We start from the raw sequence: 20,288 nt of genomic DNA on the forward strand, positions 1-20,288 counted from the left end.
GGGCTCTGTGGGTTCTCACTCTGGTAACGAGCAGCATGTGTTGTTGCAGGGTTTAACTGAGTGCCTGGTAAATGCACTTGGTGAGTGCTGACTCCACGTGGGCCTGTGCTCACTGTGTGTGGCCTTCTGCTTACCTTTGGTCCTGAGTTGTTCTTTTCATTGTAACTAACATTAAAGTGTGTTAGAATGATGGTGAAACCAGCTGTTTCCTTAAAACACTCCAGTGAAAGTTCATTACAGTCTTGAACCTGAAGTGATATTGAGATACCCACCAGTCCTGTGGGACAAAGCAGTTGCCCTGCCAAATTCTCACTGAAGTCTTGAATAAATCTGATCATCAATAAAGAACATTAGGTGATGTCATGGGTCTGAAGACCACATACCTCGTGTAAGTGGTGCCACAAGTAGAGTGAAGGAACAAGAGACACTGATTCAGATGTTCTAACATTGTTTCTTTTGAATTTTCCCAAATAGGGTCAAGACTGCAGTGTGCCCATTAATTCCTGCATTCAGAATCCATGTCAGAATGGAGGGACGTGCCACCTCACGGAGGCAAATAAAGATGGATTCAGGTAGTAGCACAAAGTTCATTTAAAATGAGATGATAAAATTTAATGCGTTTCTGCTTTGCATTAATGAACTGTAATGGCCACTTTATAGAAACTGCTGCATGTGGCATTTCTATTTGCCATACTAAAGTATTGCTTTGGTTTCATTGGTGTGACATATCGTTTCCTGTGAAAAAGGCCTCCTTTCCTCATAATGCAACATACATTTAAGAGCTTTTGAGTGGTCTCTATGTTCTGCATTGTGTTATCTGTATCCTAATTTTCCTTGGGGCATTTCAGTCTCACATCTAAGCTGTTTTTGTATTTCTAAAGTGAGCATCTGTTGCTTGACAGCCAGATCCAAAATGTTTTCATACTGAAGAATCTTGCAGACAAAAAGGCTTTAAAGAAACAATTAAAAAGCACGAGGAGATTGCCACATCTTAAGCATTGTGCCTGCAAGAGAATAACCTCTGCAGCTGGTTATTGTGGATCTCAGTTTGCCCATATAACAAAGATGTAGCATAGGTGGGGATACTCTGAGAGAGGTCCAGAAATTTTAATGAGATAGCTGAGAGATCTGCACTGCTGCAGGCACTGCTTCACAGCTAAGAAGATACAAGTTTGAGGCTTTGGTCACTCACTATCATTCAAGCTGATTGAAGCTTTCTTTTTTAAAAAGAGCTGCTAGAATTTTCATAGGTTTGCTCCTCCATATTTATACTGCTTCTTGCAAAAGAAGAAGCAGCAAACAGAAGAAATGCCCCAGCGCTTCTCTCTGTGCCCACCCTCAAGAATTCCCTGCTTCCAGAAGCAGATGCAGCACATCACAGGACACAGGATACTGGTGATGTTACAGTGGACAAGCACAGGTTGATGGGGATGAAGAGACACTGCCAGGCTCTGTAATGAACAGCAGCTGGAAGTTTTCCAGCATGGAGAACGGGAGCAGGCATGGCCCCAATTCCAGGAGGGGCAGTTCAGGGCTCAGCTGGAGCACCTGTGGAGTCTCCTGAGCCAAGATGTGACAGCAGGGTCATGGTGGTGGGAGAAGAGGGGGAGGCTCAGCAGGTCACAGCATGTCCAAGTGGTCCTGTTGCTCAACTGACTCCATAGGTTCTGGTGAAACCACTTCTCTAATCTGATCTACCTCCTCTTGATTCAGATTTTAGCAGGCCTAGCAATTTTTGGAGTAAAAGTTCACATTCAGTTTCTGCTTGAGAGAATTAATGGTCTGGTGGTCTTCAGTTCACTTTCCTTTCTGGTCACTCACATGCATAGCTTTTTCCAGCCTGTGCCAATGTAAAACTGCACCACATTAGAATATCTGGAGTTTGTCACTCAGTACCCATTTTTCAAAAATACAGCTGATACTAAAAATGCAGTAGTAAAACATTTTATAATATCCATAATACTGGAATGAGAGCCTTCAACATATATTTGGATTGGGTTTTTCTTTAGCATTTTTGTCTTGTTCTGTGGTAGTAGATAAAGAGTTTTGAATGACCTGAATTAAGAGCTACTTCTGAATTTCTCTCATGAATGGAATGAATTTTACAATTTCAAAGGCTTTGCCTCAGTTCCAAATGAGCATTGTTTTTGAGATCCTTTATAAAACTGCAGGGGTGGTTTTGTTGCTGAACAACACTCGAGGCTTTTTAGGGAAGAATTCTGCTTTTTATAGTTATTTATATAGTTTCAGTTGGTCTAATAAAAGACACATAAAACCATATCTCATCAAAACTCTGCTGCATCAAATTGAATGTTCAGCATATGAATTGCTCCATTTTCTCCTTGTTCTTTATTCAGTCAGTCCATAACCTCTGTGGCTCTGCAGGACTGTGGAGCTTTAGCATGGCTTAGGGAAATGTGGTGTGGAGGTGGAACAGTCAGTGACAAGGAAGATATAGAAACATTTCAAGATTGAACTTGGTTGGGTTGAGGTTTTTTGGTGGGAAATCTCTCCAGTGGATGGCAGCAGTCAGAGTTATGTGCATATAAATTGTGTTCACCAGGATGGGAAAAACGCTGCCCTGCATTCTGTGCTGTGAGGAAGTGGATGTCAGAAAAATTTTCATGAGAGGCCTCCTTGGATTTTTTTGTTGTGTGGCCTGTAAAAGAAATTATATCTTCTGTATATTCTCTTCCCTAGGGAAATATATTCATACACAAGCCCTACTGCCAAACTTGTCAAATCTTTACTCTTGTAAAAAGGAAACTTAAGCCAAAGCTCTCTCCCTGTGAAATGCCAAGCTGTTTAACTCTCAAGTTTCTGTGGCCTTAGACAAAAAAAATTACCGTTTGAAATAATGCTAAGGTGGTGATGTTCCCCCCAAAGACAGGAAGCTCTTAGTTATGACTGAGATTCCAGCCCAGCGCCCCTGCTGTGCCTGGTGCCCACAAGGGCTGTCAGCAGCAGGGGCCTGAAGCATTCAGATTTGCTGGAATGGCAGATCCTGGTGGGACAGCCAAGGGTAAAGGTTCAGCTGCAGTTACTCCATCCTCTTTTACCCTTGCGCTTTTTCAATCCTGAGTCATTTTCATATTCTCTTCCCTCAAGCAGGGGCGACCTCTGTGTTGAGGAATGAATAAGTGACACAGTGTGGCTCAGAGGAGTGGAAACGTGAAGTTCTTCTTCCCTTTGAATTGCTCCTTCTAATCTAATCTGTGCCTGTCTTGACAAAAGGTTGCCCAAAAAGTCACTTATTAAGGCAGATGAAAGAGATGGCCAGTGAGACATGTCCTGGTGGTTCAGTGGAAGGGAGCCTTTGGCAGGAGCAGAGCTGTCAGCTCTGCTGCACACGGGCAACAGCTGATCTCTGCTAACCTGCGGTGCTGGGAGACAAAGGCTCTGGGTTATTTTAACTTTTCTCCATATAAAACCCCCTCCATTTCCCAGATCGCTTTTTTTAGCATTTTCCACAAACTGTAAGTGCCCTCATAAATGTAAAATCCTGGAACTGATTAACTGCCTAGTGTTAATTCTGTCTAGTTCAAGGGAAAACATTGCACTTCCAGACTTTCAGGCTGCTCCATTGGGATCTAGACATAAAAGTCATCTTTACCATGAAATTGTAATATTCCTGAAAGAATTTACTATATCTATGTAAAAGCTAATATTTTTTGAAACTTGACATACTGTATGGATATCTATTTTAATAAACAGATGCTAAATTGTTTCATTAGAGTTTATTTAAAAAATCTAGTACAGTAAACTTTTAAAATTGCCAGCTTGAAAAGAACTTACAAAATGCTTTGGGTCCAAAAGTTTACCCCAAAATATTGCCATTTGTGTTCCCTTGAAACTTCATGAGGATAATGGGGTGTTATGTAATTCTTTATAGGATAACACAATGCCAATCCCTGAACAGGAGGAATAGGGAATTTGGACTTTTATTAAAACACAGCAACTTAGGAAACAGTTGTTTCCTGCATGGCTCCATTGTTTCCAACATCCACATGAAATGCTGTCTCACACTGCTTCACTACTGAGTCACTGCAAAGTTTTCATCATTGTCTCTGGAATTCATTTTCTCCCTCGGTCAGCTGGAACCCAAGTTTGATGACCTTCCAGTCACTCAGCAGACTTCATTTTTCTTCTAAGCTTTTTCTGGGAGAATACAAACAGTCCCAAACTGCAATTCTTTCAACATGTGGTTCAATGCAGGTCCCAAGTTGTATGTTTTATCTCTTAATTTCAGGCCTCATATCTGGTACATTTGAATGCAAATCAAAATAAAGAATCGTACGTAAGCAATAATGTAAAGACTCCCTATACTACATAAGGACCAGTAGCCAAATGTCATCAATTATTCTGACATTTCCCTGAGTATGGAATGTGTCCTAATACTGAGCAATTTATGTTAACAATCCCAAATGAATTGTTACTAATGGTAACTCCACTGTGAACCATTACTGTGATAGTGTTTAATAATGTCATTTTTAATTGCATACATCCAAGCTGTCCCAATCCTTTTGTGGAAGGAAAATAGTGTTATGTTCACATAAAAAAAATCACCAGCACAAAGCCAGTCTTGTTGCTTTTCTTTAAATGGAGACAAAAATTTCTGTTCCCAAACTGAGACCTTGTCTTCCAAGTTGCAGCCTGGAGCATATTTTTATGACCGAGTTATAAACCCCTGAAAATGGGGTTTTGTAATCAAAAATCAAGGCATGATGAATGTATCACTGTATTTAATTAGATATCTTTAACCCCCTTCCTGACAGTTGCATTGCCACAAAAGATGGTGTGCCAGCTCTTCTTTCTGCCTCCTGTGATCCTCTGGCTCTGGGTCAGCAAGAGGACATGTTTTATTAGCAATAATGAGCTTGAGACAGGAAAAGAAAATATTCCTTATTGATTTATTGTGTCCTAAATTGGATTTATTGGAGCAGTTTGGTTTTGGTTATTCATGGTGAAGGTTTTCTAACCCTCATGACCTGTGGATGGTCCCTGCAGAATGAAGGTGACTCTTGAATGTGACCAGTGTCCCTCTTCTATACCCACCTGGGAGATCTTCCTGTTCTGGTGGCTCAAGACACATTCCCTTCCCATTTTTTCTCCTCTTTATTACTCCTTTCTGAGATTCACATCATGAGGAATCTAACCCAGCCCTCATGATCCAGCCTGGGACCACGGAGGGTGGATGCAGAGCTTTGTGCCATCCCTCCCCTGGGAGTCTCTGCACTCCGCTCAGGCTGCGGCACACAGGAGGAAGGGAAGGCAAAGTCCTGCAGCTTTCTTCACAGATTCTGAAGAGCTCCTTTATCTCCAGGGCTTTCCCCATCTCCTGCATAAAGCAGGATAACCACCTCAGGTCCTCTTTGTCTGTCAGAGCACCCTGCACCCTGCAGCTATGTCTGCCTTGGAAATGCTCCTGGTTTCCAAAAGCTGTGGATGGCAATTAGTGTGACTGCTGTAGTGCTTTCTCGTTTTCATCCTCATCAATCAGTAGTGCTTTTTATTTGTTCAGTTCCTTTTCTGCCACCAGAGCCTGCATAAGAAAGGAAATGAACAGCAGAGTGAATGTGTCGTTTGGACTGGGAGTGCAAACAGCCCTTTCTGTGACTACTGAGCAGCAGTGCTGGCTCTTCAAAACTGACATTTCAAATATCATTGCTGGCTTCTCAGAAGCCCCTGATATTACTGGAGCACTTAACTCCTTTTTTCAGATTCTCTTTTAGGAAAATCCGGTCTCCACCTCTTCATCACTTACAGATAGTTTAAAATATAAAGGTTCTGTTTGTAACTGTAGCTCCTAGATGTAGAGAGGAAATGGAGATTGTAAAAAAAATCAAGCCATTCTTCAGACATTTAGTTTTCTATCTTCCCTCTAGGGACCATACATCACACTCCTGTGAGATAAAATGTCTAGTGCAATTATTCTTCACTAGTGTCCACATCCTCACAGAACCATTACTAGCTCTGCCATGGTCTGTGTTTTAGTTGAATTATCTGGGCATCATCAGCCCTTCTCCAAATAGATGTTGAGGGAGCTGCAGACGTACTGAAATCTTACAGCACTTGTAAAAGCAATCATTCCCAAACATTTCTTGTTTGGACAAGTGACAAAGCAGTAATGAGGAGAAAATGCTCATGTCTGTAAACTCAACTCAAGCTGCTGTTCTTTGAAGAGACCGAGGTATCTAAGAGCTGCCAAGCTGTCCTGTGATTGTGCAGTCCTCAGCAGGCAGATGTCCACATTCTCACAAAAACATTAACAGGGAGGCCAAGGATTTGAATATTGTGGTGAATGTTTACTCTCCTGCCCTGGAGTTGCCTACTTCAGCTAAGGGCCAGAGTTACCAATAAAGCAAGCAAAGGGAGCGTGGCAGAGGCTGGCTCCTGAGGATCATTTTTGTCTCATGTAAATAATTACGTGAGCCCAGGAGCCATCAGACTGCATCTTTCACCAAACACTTGGGGTTAAATTGCTCTATGCCTCACAGCAGCAGTGAATTCAGCTCCAACTGACTTTTATATGTTTTAATTTCAGTTTTATACCTCAAACCTCCTGTCCCTTTAGATCCATGCTAACCTTTTTTTTGTTTTCTTTCTCCAAAGCTGCTCTTGTCTTCTTGGGTATGAGGGGGAGAGGTGTGAAATAAACCCAGATGACTGTGAAGATAATGACTGTGAGAATAACTCTACGTGTGTGGATGGGATCAACAACTATGTGTGTCTCTGCCCTCCTAATTACACAGGTAAGAAAGGGCCACAACCACAGAACAGGAATCCATGAGAAGTGCATGAAGGGAAGGGTCCAAATTCATGTTTATTTAGTGCATGAACATATAATTAACTGAAAATCTAGTCCCCTTTTAAACATCTGAATCTCTTCCTGCAAAAATGTTAATTCTACTAATTTTGCAATATATGTGCTCACAAACATGGCCACTTTTCTGAGTCAAAATACCGATGCCTCATTGTAAAATACATTAAAAAACAGTATTTAAGGGGTCAGAGAAGTGTCTACTTCAGCATGCACATTCTCAGTGCTGAGCTGAGCCTGATCTACACCTGTCCTGAGCCTTGGAAAACCTTGGCTTAGGGGGCACGGCTTTCACCTGAGATCTCAAGGCTCTGTGTGTGTTAAATACAGTGAGCCTGACGATGTGCTGCTAAATTCCTGATCTCCATTTCACAAGTGGGTGAGCAAAGGCTGCAGGCTCAGGTGTTGTCTTCAGTGAGCCAGGTCAGGGAGCAGGGGCAGCTGCTGGGTCCGTGGTCACAGGGTTTGGTGATGGAGTCAGAAATGGGATGAGTGTCTCCAGTGCTGTCCTGCAGTGCAGATAAATTCCCTCCTAAACCTTCTGCGAGAGCAGAGACTCTCCTAAAGTGGAATCTAAAAGTGGCTTTGCTCAAGGCATTCTGGAGCATTCCATGGACTCATTCACACAGCCCAGCCCTCCTGGCTCAGCATGGAGGGTGAGGAAACACCTGCAGGAGTTCCTGCTCCAGCCTTTGAAATGGGGTTATTGCCTCCTGAGCATGGAGAAGCAATGAAGGGCTTCTTGTATGCTGGAATATATTACATGTCAGGGGATTTAATGAGGATCAAGCTTGAGTGGCTGAGTAAGGCAGGAGGAAAGCTTCTAGAATTTCCAAACTCTTAAAATACTTTTGTGGCTGATACAAAGGAGGCCCATGGTAAATCTTCAGCTGAGAAAAGCCTTATGACTCAAATGTACATTTATTGGGTCTCTAAAATGATATTTCTGCCAAAACCTAAAAAAATTCAGCTTAGCAGAGTAAATAGTTTTGCTTGTAGGATGTTGAGCCCATTGTGCTTACTTGTGCACTGTTTATGTCAGCTGCTCTTGGGTGGTTTCTAACAGAACTCGGTGCAAGGAGGCAGAGTCTTTACATTTACAACAGGAAATGGATTTGACCAGCCAAGAAAAGACATATCCAGTAAGGAACTGAATCCAGCATATATGCAAATGCACTTTCCTTTCCACAGGATTATTGTAGATTTTTTTTTTCCAGACAATAAAGGTAGGAAAGAACTAGATTGGGATTTCTTCTCGAATGGCCATCTGGATAATGGCTAGGGAACTCATGTGATATTCAGAGTCAGTTTTGAAATACTGTTACTCAACTTCCAGTGGATTTTGTTTTGTTAATTTTTGGCTTTGTTTTTTTTTGGTGTTTTTGTTTAGTTTTGTTTTGTTTTGTTTTGTTTTGTTTTGGTTTGGTTTTTTACCTGAATGTTGTCTGTGCTGTGCCTCTGCTGATTAGCAGGAGTTTGTCAAATACCAGAGCTCACTGTGGGTGATATACAACCACACAATAAGTATGTGCTATCATAGTGCAGGCAATAAGTTTGATTACAATTGAAAAAAAAAAAAAAAAAAGAATTCTTGAAGAAAAGAAGAAAGTACTTCCAGAAAATAGAATATGAATCATAGGTGGAAAAGGTTGCAAAAATAGGGGTATTGCTTAAATTAGAGTCTGAATGGTTACAATAGTTTGTGTTGATTAAAATAGGAAGAGTTTGGTGAACTGTGATACCAGAATTGCCTTAACCTGCTTTACCTCCATTTTGGAGGGGGATATTTCATCAAACCTGATCAGCCACGTGGCAGGACTGACTGCAGTGCAGCTGGCTGGGCTGAAATGTCCCTCAGAGCTAGCGCTGGCCTCGGAGCAGGACAGGGAGCAGCACAAAATGGCTGCAGGAATTGAAGCCATCAGCCAAACAAAAGTACACACAAGCCAAGCAAACCTGAGAATTGTTTTGAGGGTCCTTAGGAGTTGAATCCAAATAAGAAATGGGGCATCATGTGCAGTTGCTCAACTGACTGAACAAAAGTGGAAGAAATGCCATGGAAGCACAGAGGCAGGTCATGAAAGCACACCTTGAAATGGTTTGTGTGTCTGACCTGGAGAGAGAGGGCCACAGAGTTTGACTGAAGTCTCCTGTGATATGCAGGGCATCTCTAGCTATATTCTCTTCAGATGAACCTTTTTGTCCTGAAGGAATATCTGCCACTACTATGGCAGTATCTACTAAAAACAACAAAAAAAGGTAGGCCCAGATGAGTTCAGTATTGCACAGAGTATGAAGGCCAAGAGTTCAGAGAGAAAGCAGCTCACTGCAGGGGTCAGGAGTGCTTATTCCTGTGCTCAGAACTGTGTTTTGAGGTACCTGCCTCTCTCTGGTGCTAAATATTGTGTTACCAGACTGTGTGTGCTCCAGCACTGCCAAGTGTATGGATTTGATGTCTTTCTTTGAGCCAAGAAAGGCAGGGGTGTGCAGTCCAGGGAAGCAACTTTCCTGTGAAAGTCTGGGGGACAACGACCTCTCAATGCCTGAAAGGGCACAAACATCCACAGCCAGGCTGCATCTAGCAGGACAGAAAATGTGGGTAATATCTCTTTATGTTGTACCCAAATATTATCCTTAGTTCTGCTGTTAACAAGTAGTAAGCTTTTTTTTTTTTTTTTTTTTTTTTGCTTTTTTTTTCCTCACCAACACTTGTATGGGAAATAGAAATTTCTTTGAAAGGTTGACTGGCCGGGTTTTGTGGCTGAACAAATCCAGACCATCCATTTTTATCAGTGTAATTATGCAGGAGTTGTGGGTTCTACGTACAAATGGGATTTCTAAGCTGTAGTTAACCCCCACGTTCAGTCAGGAGTGGTCTGTCTTGCACTGGAGCTGTTCCTGCACTGACAGCCTGGGATGTTTGCAGTAACCTGAGCTTAGAGGTGCCCAGCTCAGTTACTGCAGATTCCTGCTTTTCTCCCCTGCCAAGCAGGGAGCCTGAATCCCTCATCACCCCTGTGCTCTTGGATACCACAATGCTGGAAACAGTGCAGTGATATTTCAGTAAACTCTGCACTTATAGAGCAAATGTGTGCTGTAATACAAAAAAATAGTCTGAATGCAGGGCAGAAGATCCAAGAGTGTGTCTGTGTGTTGTTCTGTAAGAAATAGTTAGGGTCCCCATTGAGTAATGGTTAAATCATGATACTAAATCTTATGTTCCTAAATGAAATACAAATTAAAAATGAATGTGTTGAAAATTTTGACTATTGACAGAGTCACAGTATCCAGCCTTTGGTTTTTTCCATACCTTAGTGTTTTCCTGCTGTATCTGCTGTCTGCCTGGTTTTACTTGTTATAGCCTTTTTAGGGAACAATATCCCAAATTATGATGCATGAATTTTGCTTTCATTGGTTGGAAAAATGAAGGCCAAAAATCTTTCTTCAATTAATAAGATTTCACAGTGTTTTCTTTTAAAATTCTTTGACAGTCTTTCCCCCGACTCAGAGTAGATGAAAAATGGCCAATTTGTTAAGTGACTGCTGAGGAAGGAATTTCCCACACTCCAGCCCCATTTCACTTTTATTTAAAAAAAGAAAAAAAAAACACACCAAAAGGCAGCCCACTCTCACACAATAACCTCCTTCCTAGCTCTTTTCCATCTATTAACTTTAAAACAATATAGAATTACACATGGATTCCATGAAGTAGTAAATGCAAGTTTAAAAAGACAAAGCTGAGAGGAGGCAGACAGCTGAATGCCATAAGAAAGCTTCAAACCTGTACCTACCATCACCAGGTTTCCTCACCATTCTTAAAATCAATATTTTCAATATTTGTTACCTGTATTTAAATAACCAAACCAATACTTATGCTGTGTAGCAGAGTCCTGATGGCTTTAATTGTCAGCTGATGTCTTATTTTTCTTCTGCCCAAATGGTTCTTTTAATCTTGAAGCTGAATCATAAACATGTAATTCCTCCAGGACAATCATGTACCCAAATCCAGCCAGCTCTGAGGAGTCTGGGGCTGGTTTACAACCTGCTTGGACTTTTGGTGGCTTACAGCTCCTCCTTACAGTTTTGTAGGCTCTCCTTCCCTTCAAAAAGAAACATTCATAGGGACATCAAAAGAGAAGGATATGTATTACATCAGTCACCCTGGTTCTTGCCCTCTTTGTATTTTCCTAATCCCTGCCTTTTTGGCTGTAGCATGGTCTGTCCCCAGGTATTGATACAAACATTGTATTTTCCCTTCAGCTTTGTGGTGCAGGAATGTAGGGCAAAATTCAGAGAGTTTTCCCTTCCATTCCTTTTTCCTGTTCACTTCTGTTACAGACCTCCTTCAGCCCATCACTGCTTTGCTCATAGTCCTAGACTCAGACACAGAACCTCCTGAGACATCCTGTCCTCAGCCTCACTGCCCTCTGTGCCAAACATGCACAGAGGAACAAATGAGCTGCACCAAACATGCCCTGGGTGCTTTGAATGCTTTGGTGCTTTGCCTGCTGGTTTATTTGGTTTTGTTGTTTGCTGTGACTTTTCCTCCTCCTGTCTGATTTTAGCAAAAGTGGAAATATGTAGCACTTACACACACACAAACACACACACACACACACACAAAAAAAAAAAAAAAAAAAAAAAAAAAAAAAAAAAAAAAAAAAACCAGCCAGGAAATATATTCCTATTTGCCAAAGATTCTAAAAAGCCTCAATAATACCCTCACCTCTTTGTTCTGAAACCAAAAAAAAAAAAAAAAATTAGTGGCTTCCACTACTGAAAATATGTCTTTACTAAAATACACACAGTAACCCATGGCAGAGAGAGGGCAGGAGCAAGTATTTTAAAATAGTTTGTTTCCCTGGGAAAAAAGCTGCAAGCAGTTTGTATCACTGGTAAAAAAATATCTCTCAAAATAAATAGTAATAACATAAAGCTAGGAACTATTTCTGGTTTGATGTGTTTGGAAGAGAAGGCTAAGATCTGTTTTACCTTAGGGGACCTTGTGGTGTCCTGTGGTAGATGGTATCTGAGAGTTCTGCAGCTCTTTCCGAGCCCAGTTCCCTGTTAGTGATTCCTGCAGTGTCCATTGTGGTAACTGTGTCTGGCCAAAGCCCAGCACCACTGCAGCCAAACAGCTCCAGGGAGAGCAGCAGTGTGGGGCTTGTGCCTGTCCCTGCCTGCTGGAGCCTCCCTTGGCTGCTGCTGTGGCACCCATGTGGCACCCGTGTGGCACCCGTGTGGCTCTGTCCCCGAGCCACCCCTGCACAGGCTGAGGGGCATCATGGCACTGAAGCTGCGTTTTCCCCCTGAGTTGTTGCTACAGGAACAAGGAGGTTTGAGGTGGTGTGGTTCAGCCTTGTGGTTCCACGGGGATCTGGGCTGCCTAATAAATGCTGAAGGCTTAAACAAGTACTTAGCTATCAACTCCTTTTAAATTTTGGAACTTCAGCTATAATTTCCTCAAGACAGAGAAAATTGTGGTCAGAGTTTAGTGTGTTTTCTTCCTTTTTATTTGAAGGAGTTCTGCCTTACATGGAAGCTTCTGAGTTTTAATTACTTGGCAGATGTGAAGTGTACTTGCTTTCTGCATGAAACACAAAAAGGCACCCACATTTCCCAGTTGTGTAACTGGGAATGAGAAGTGCTGGAAGACCTGGAAGGTTTGGGCTTTGTTCAAGAGCCGAAGCCCATTTCCAGCCCTGTTTTATGAAGAGAGAACCACATGTCATTGCTATCAGATTGGGCTCTTATCTGACCCTCCTGGGAGGAAATAGCAGAGCAGCTGGCAGTGCTGCAGCCTGTCTTCAGCCTCCGTGTGGGCGTCCTGCTGTGCTGGAGTGCTCAGCTCCAGGATCTCCTCTGGTCAAACTCCCCTCTCTAAAATGTAAAGTGTCATGTTTGTGGAATAAGATATACCAGAGAATCCCTCCTTGTTCATCAGGACACAGCATGTCTGTAAGAAAATGGAATGTCAGCTACTGCTCTCCTTTAGGATGAGCAGAGTGAATTCATCCTCAAATGGGATCTGAGAGTCATTAAATCCAGTCTGTCAAGAAACACAGTGGGAAACAAGGAAATCAGTCAGCTCCTGAAGAACTGTGTGCTGTGGAAGGGACCCAGGCTGGAGCAGTTCTTGGAGAGCTGCAGCCTGAGGGAAGGAGCCACATTGGAGGAGTCCATGAAGGACTGTATCCCATGGGAGTTCTGGAGCAGGGAACAGAGTCAGGAGGGAGTGCTGGAGACAAAGCATTTTTAACAGGCTCCAGCCCCCATTCCCTGCTCAGACCAGTAGGAATGCACAGCGTGTCCAGTGCCCTCTCTGCCAGCCCAGGAGGAACATCTCAGATGATGTGTGGCATCTCAGGTGTGTGGATAGCTGAAGTGATCCTCAAATGATTCCAAACAACTGGAAGACATCCATATGAATAAACACAGCTCAAAAAAGTAGGGTGCCCAGCAAAATGAAGATCTTTTCCAGACACTGTGGTTCTGAGGAACAGTGCTTTAGGCAGGTCACCACCTTGAAGGGGCACTGGAAATTGTCTGGCTCAGTTAATGTTTCACACACTGTATTGTGTGGCATTTGGGATGTTGAATATGGTTTTTCACACTTCAGCAGTGCATAGAACACATTCCCTCCTCAGGATTCTGAAACAGTGAAAGGATCATTATTTCCCTGCCCAGATCTGGTTTTACCCATTCTCCCTTTGTTGAACCTTAAAGTTAGGGAGAATTGTTCCTTGAATCTGAAAAACAAGCCACTGTGGGAATCGACTCAAGGGTTCCCACTTAGCACATCAAAATGTGGTAAGTGAAAACTTGGGAGTTTTTAACAAGTAAGACAGGATAAAAAGCATAAAATAACTCTTTGCCTGCTAAGTATTGTGGGCAGTGTTTGTCAAGCAAGAGCAAACTTCAGTGATCATGCTGAATTTACTCTGCTACAGTGCATTTCAGGTGATTTCTTTTATGTCTTTATATCTAACACGATAGCATTTGCTGCTGAAGGATTTTCTCAGAATTTCTCATTTATTCATTGCAAGTTGAAATAGTTTAGAAGTGAAAAATTCTTTTTTTTTTTTATTTTCTTAGATGAGCCTGAAATCATTTTCATCAAACATCAACAACATTCCTTACTGAATTGCTTCCTTGGAGGAACACCCTGTCTGTTCCACCCAACCACTTCTAGGTTCAGTGTTCTGAAACTTCCAGTTGGCACTGACTTCTTTTTAATGACTGAACAGAGAGAAGGGGAAAACAAAACACAGCAAACATTTCTTCCAATACAATTTATTAGATATAAAATGAGTAATCTCCTATGAGAAAAACAGCAGAGTGTTTTTTATTAGCAGCAAAGAGACGAGTTCCATTCAGACTTACCTGGCAGAGTTCAGAATGTTGCAACACACTATTTAAGCACTCACCCTGTGCAGCCTGGAAAAGTTTCCATGCTGTGGATGCAGGCCAGGCTTTCTCCATCCTTTCTTCACCATAAGCACGTTCCTTTTCTCAAGTAATATTGTGAAATTCTCAACAGCATATTTACTGCCAGTCCTGCAGGCCCTACCAAAGCTTCTCTTGCATTAAGGACAGGGATATTTTCTACGTTGTTTTGTCAGTATATTACAACAAAGTATCACCCAACTGACACATGGAACAAAAGAAGAATCACTGAACTCATTGGTTGCAAATTGGTGCTCTACATTGTCTTTTCAGAACTGCAGTTTCACTTAAAGATAAATAAGTAAAATATTTTTACTGCATCCAGCTCCTCTTTTACTGATTAGGGAGGAATAGTGTAGCTTGGATCGTGGTTTTAAAAGTCTAATGGGGCATGAAATAAATAGCTCTCATGACAGCACAGAACGGAAAAAAGATAGATGATTATTAAACTGTGTGTAAAAGTCATCTTTATTGCCCTATTGTTGTTTTGGCTTCTCTCTGAGACGTGGGGAAGGCTACAGAGAAGCCTAAGCGTGTTTCTTGGCAGCTCTTCATAAGCAGTGAGCCCTGTGGAAAGCCCCATGAAAATCATGATTCTGTTGAAAAATAAGGCCAGGAAAATGTTGCAAGAGGCAAAAAAAAAAAAAAAAAAGAAAAAAAAAGGCAAAAAAAAAAAAGCTGTGTTTGTTTAAGACAATGTCAGTGAAGGTGACAAGTGGTTTTGAAGGAGCAGAATACCTTGGCTATTGTTCAGGGATCTTTTTCTCTCTATTTTTTTTCCTTTTTTCTTTTTTTTCTTTCATTAGTTAGCAGCAAAGGGAGATCCACCTGTTAAAGTTCCACCTGTCATTATAACTTGGTTCTAATCTGGATACTGCAATATTTTGTGGTATATCAGACTCCTCTCTTCATCTGTCCAGCATCTGCTTGCACGTCACCTATTCTCTTCAGCTTTGTTTAAAGAGAATAAGTGTGCCTTGATGGAACAAAAGCATTATTTGGGATTAAAAGAGTTGTTTAACTGATTATAAAATAAATGTGACTGTGGTTTTCCTGTCCGTTTTATAGAAGCACTTCAGAAACCGTGTGTACCCAAACTGGAGCTGTGATTTGAGAGCATGTAGGAGAGAGGAAAATGGGGAGGTTGGATGGTTTTCTACACTCAGGAAAGCATTACACTGAAGCTCCCTCTTGTTTTAGCATGATCAAATATCCTCCACAAAGAGAACCAGTGCTGCTAGGAGTTGGCCTAAGATGAATGTCCGGTTTGTTTTTAGGTTCACATAACTATCCAGTGAGAAATTTGGACTAGACCTTTAATTGCTGCACAGAGAAGCAGCCCTGTGACACTCCAAAAAAAAAAAAAAAGGATCACATTTTTCCTCTGATACTGACATAAAGTGACCAATGAATATTGAGCTCTCGGGTCTGAGGGCAGATTTTTTGGCCCAGATATTTTCTGAGTGAGTAAAATATGAGAAAGACATTGTGTAGCTGGTGCCTTGGGTTTTGCTTTTCAAAAAGTGTTTTATTTCCCTGGCATGCTTTCTGCAGCATCTACTGAACATTGGTGGAGCCTGAAATAATGACCAAGAGGTATTTTCTTCCTGAGATGAGGCTGCTCTAGTTGCAAGGCGTTCCCAAGTGAGCTCCCTAATGAGTGATAGATGGGAAAAATAACAGGAAGGATCCTTAAATGTTCCAAATTTTGCATGAAAAATATCCTTTTTTTGGATGCTGTGTTTGGTACCTAGCCTAGAATTCTCCTACATTTTGATAGTGGTGTCTTCAGAGTGACACATGAGTCATAATATTTGACATTTGGGGAGATTTTTACTGGATCTCTAAGCACTTGTCAAGACTGTTCAGAAGAATACTTTAAGAAGAATTATGATTTCCTTTGAGAGTTTTGATACTGTTCATATTTTTTAAGGCTGTTTCCTTTGCTTCAAAACAAAACAAAAGAAAAAATAGAAACTTCAAAAGTATGTATTGACCATTTTTAGTGAAAGGACAGTTGAAGGCATCTATCCACACTATCTTCAGTTATTAGATGGTCTTCCAAAATTATTTCCAGCTTTAGCTCATTTGAGCTCTTTTAATGTCACCAGCCAGTTCATTTTTCTGATGTTTATTTTCACATAACATCCATTGCACACGAGGGACATGGGGAATATCAAGATGACAAACTGGCAGTTCTCCAAGCTTTGTAGCAAGGTCTGGCCCGCTCATGTTCAGGTCTGAGGGAGTGCCTTGGTTAGTTTTTGGGAGGGTTGGTGGCCTGTGGATTTGGGGATGGCAGTAAACAGACCTGTCCCAGTTCTGCCACCTCAGAATGTGTCAATAGCTGTCCCCAGTGCTCACAGCTATAAGAACTGAACATCTCTCATTGCTTTTGAGGAGCAACAAAGCACACTGGCCAGCCCCAAGCCCAGTGAACCATCTGCTCCCTGGCTCCCATGGATCCACAGTGTTTGGTTTCTTTGGCACCTGCCCCTTTCCTGAGCTGGGTACATTCATTATATTTGCACAGGGTTTGTCCAGGGCTGTGAAAAGACTTGGTAGCCTTTAATAGTGGTGGCTTCCTGGGATTCCTTGGCTCCAGGGGGAATTGCTTGTCCTGTGACTGCTGTGAACAGTGAACTGCAGGTTGCCATGCCAGACTCCCCTGGCAGCGCCAAGCCCAGCCCACCACAAAGCCAGGAGGGTGTGTATGGCCCACGAGGATGGGGTTTGTGCTGGCAGGGCCCCCTCCCATGGGTTGTATTCCTGCTCTCAGTTACACTTGTCAGCTCTCAAAAGCAGATCTAGGACACATTCCATGTTTGAAACACGCAAAAACAATTGAGTGGTTTTGGCAAATAGATATTATACTTCCATTCTAACAGGAGGAGTCTTATCAAGAGCTGTGTATCTTGTACTGGAGGGAGGCTGGACACGTGGGAGGAATAACCTGACAGAGCAGTAGCACCTGGGGGAGTTACCAAAGCACACCTATCAGCACCAGAGTCATCCTCAAAACTGTGCTCTCAGCCAGCCCACCAGATCACAGAACTGATAAAACATGGATGGTTCTGATTTGCATTTTCCATCTGAATTTTGATCTTTGTGGTTTGCTTGGCTTGTGTTTTCAAGTGTTTCTCTGTAATCACTAGAGTATAGAGAAATGTAAGGATTTTTGAAAATGGCATTTCTCCCAGGACAGGTGGAGCTGCAGCTCCATGAAAACCTTCCAGAACAATGCCAGCCCACCAGTGCCTCCCACATTGCCCTTTTTCCCCACCATCCCATGGCCTGTTGCTTATGTGATGGTGTGTACCATGTATAGGCATAGAAAATATGTGTAACCTTGAAACCCTGCAGATGTGTTCCTCTGGTAGAGCTGCACAGGGGGCTTTGGGACTGGAGCTTTTGGGGGGTTCCATGTTGAGATTACCCGACCTTTGCTTTTCCTGCGAGGCTTTGGGAGGTGTGGGGTAGGTTTCTGTGTGATTCTGGGGAAGGCAAAGATCTCTGTGGTCTTTGGCTGGATCTCAAATCCTGGGGTACTGAAGTGTGACCTAATAATTTAGGACTCAGAGAAGGATTGTATTTAAATAAACTATCACGGTTTGAATGTTCTACAGCTATTAATTATTAAAACTTATACAAATCCAGGGAGGTTCATGGCATGTTATACACCATACCTAGAAACAGCTGAGCTGGGCTTACATGGGGTAGATTTTTTTCTGAAAAGACATCATCTCCTGTGAGCACAATAGAGCTAGTACTTCTCTTATAAATAGTGAATGTTTTATAATTGCATGCAGTCCTAAAGCTGGTTCCTATTATGGAGAGTCACAGAGGTTTTGGGGGGAGGGTTTGTGGGTTGTTGTTCTTTCCCAGAATGATGTCCAATCAGTTTCTTTGGCAGTGTATTAACCATGGCTGAAATATGTGCCCGTGTGAAAATGTTATGGTCTAATGAGCAACTTCACTTTTGTGTCACTTTCTTGCTTTGAAATAAGAGGTTCTGGGTCAGGAAGTGCCCATTTGATCCCTCGTCTGTCTCCAAGTGCAGTTCATACGTCAGTGCTTTTTATACCAGGCTTTCAAATCCATGTGATAGAAACAGTGTGGTCACTGTAGGTCACAGGAGCTGATTTAATGAAGTCTCATGTGCCCTCAACAAGCAATTTTGTCACTTCCTGCTGAACTACTGAGCTGTCTCCACTTAGGGGGATTGGCCATCCCTGGACATCATGGGTGTTCAGGATTGTTCAAACTGTGTTACAACGTTTGTGCTTTTTCTTTGCCTCAGGTGAACTGTGTGATGAGGTTATTAACCACTGTGTTCCTGATCTAAATCCCTGCCAGCATGAGTCCAAATGTGTTCCCCTGGACAAAGGAACCAGGTAAGAGTGTGTGTGTGTGTTGGTCTCTACACAGAGGGCACACTCATCCATTGCCTTTACTGGAGTTGTACTGGCAATGAGTGGGGAGCAAAAATCACCAAAATTAACACAAATAATGCAAGACTATATACATTTCAGTCTGTGCCCTATTTTAACTTTAATGCATCCATACATACTTTTCTAGCTTTCTGTGGTTTACTAAAAATAATGGATGTACCCTCAGAGCAGAGGAATAATTCTGAATAGAGAGAATAGGAGCATGGCAATAGGAGAATTTATGGAACAGTCACTGCAAAGTACCTTATCCTGCATCACAAACCAAGGACAGTTCCCTTATGTGCTCCTTAGGGCACTAATAAATTCAAGCAGTGTAACTGGAGCCTGAACAGATCCAGAGCTGGATGGCTTTTCCAATTTCCATTGGCCTTGCTTGGCCCATCTGGGGTTTGGAGATGTCTGTGTTTGCATTTTCCTGTTGGCAATGACATTGACTGTGTCACAGGGCGAGAGAAAGCCTCGTGTCCTGCATGGCAGCAAAGCACCTGGAGCTTTGGGCCTGGGGACCTGGGAGAGGTGCACGGGGGCAGCATTCATGGCTTGTCTGAAGAGGGACTTGCAGAGCAATTCAGCAAATAGAGACAGTCAGCTGGAAAGTCCAGCTCTGGGAAAACCTTCTCAGGAAAAGCTCTCTGGAGACAAATCCAAGAGAGTTCAGTGCAGAGTGAGCTGCTCTCTGCACCTTCCCTAAGGCTGTTTTCACAGCCACAGTGCAGCCCTGGGTGCTCACTGATTCCCTCCTGGGGTTCTGTCCTCTGCCCAGGAGAGGGAAGGCAGCAGGCTTTGTTCCTCCTGGTAACTTCCAGCTGGGGTCAGACTGTGTCCTGTGAAGCAATGTCAGAACAGTGTAAACTGACACACAGGACATTTCAGGAGAGTTAAAAGGAAATGAACCAAAATCTTAGAGAGGGTGGCTATCTCAAGGGCAGCTGACTCTCTGCTAGACAGTCAGGCAGTACAACACAAGCCTTTCTTTTGGGTGAAAAACCTCCAGACAGAAATGTTCCCAAATCTTGAAGAAGGTGAAGTTATTAAATTATTAGGATGGTTCCTGAATTGATCTGTAGGCACTAGACAAGGAGGTGTGTGCCAGTGCATAAATAGTCCCTGATGCTCTTTCTAGGTTTCATTCCCAGTTAATCCATCATTTGGTTAATCCAGCACCTTTGGTTAATTCAGTAGCTACATCACGTTATGAGGTAAAGGCTTGTAACTCAAATTGCCTTCTTCTAGAGCATGAAGGGGTGCAGACAGCTGTGGCTCTGAATGGTTTTCCCATACTGGAAGCATTGTCCTTCCTGCCACCCAAACAATTTGAGTAAACAGGATACTTTTTCTCACATGCTTTCTAGAAAAGTGTTCTTCACAGTAAGGCCACTAGCCCTTGAGGGGAGCTAAATAACTGCTTTTAAGTATTTTTCTGCTACTCTTCTTTCTTTAGTCCTTCTGTCCCATTTTGCTTTCTAGCAGCCAAACTTGAGAGGTGAAGGAGCCTTGAATATAGAGGTGTCCAAGCACTGCTATTTCTTTCACACTTTGGCAACACCAAACCATTCAGAAATGAGCCCTCA

The 20,288-nt window shown here is 42.4% G+C and overlaps 1 protein-coding gene across 2 annotated transcripts in view; it reads left to right on the forward strand.

The window, feature by feature from the left end:
- The window catches only part of SLIT3 (slit guidance ligand 3), a 472,224-nt gene that overhangs the window by 417,694 nt on the left and 34,242 nt on the right, over positions 1-20,288 (forward strand). For both annotated transcript variants that reach the window (XM_053956603.1, XM_053956604.1), the window contains exons 27-29: positions 475-572; positions 6,613-6,752; positions 18,567-18,660. In XM_053956603.1, coding sequence (XP_053812578.1) covers positions 475-572; positions 6,613-6,752; positions 18,567-18,660 — 332 coding nt within the window. The remainder of the gene's footprint in view (positions 1-474; positions 573-6,612; positions 6,753-18,566; positions 18,661-20,288) is intronic.

This window comes from Vidua chalybeata, chromosome 15 (genome assembly GCF_026979565.1).
Source record: "Vidua chalybeata isolate OUT-0048 chromosome 15, bVidCha1 merged haplotype, whole genome shotgun sequence".
Taxonomy (NCBI): Eukaryota; Metazoa; Chordata; class Aves; order Passeriformes; family Viduidae; genus Vidua; species Vidua chalybeata.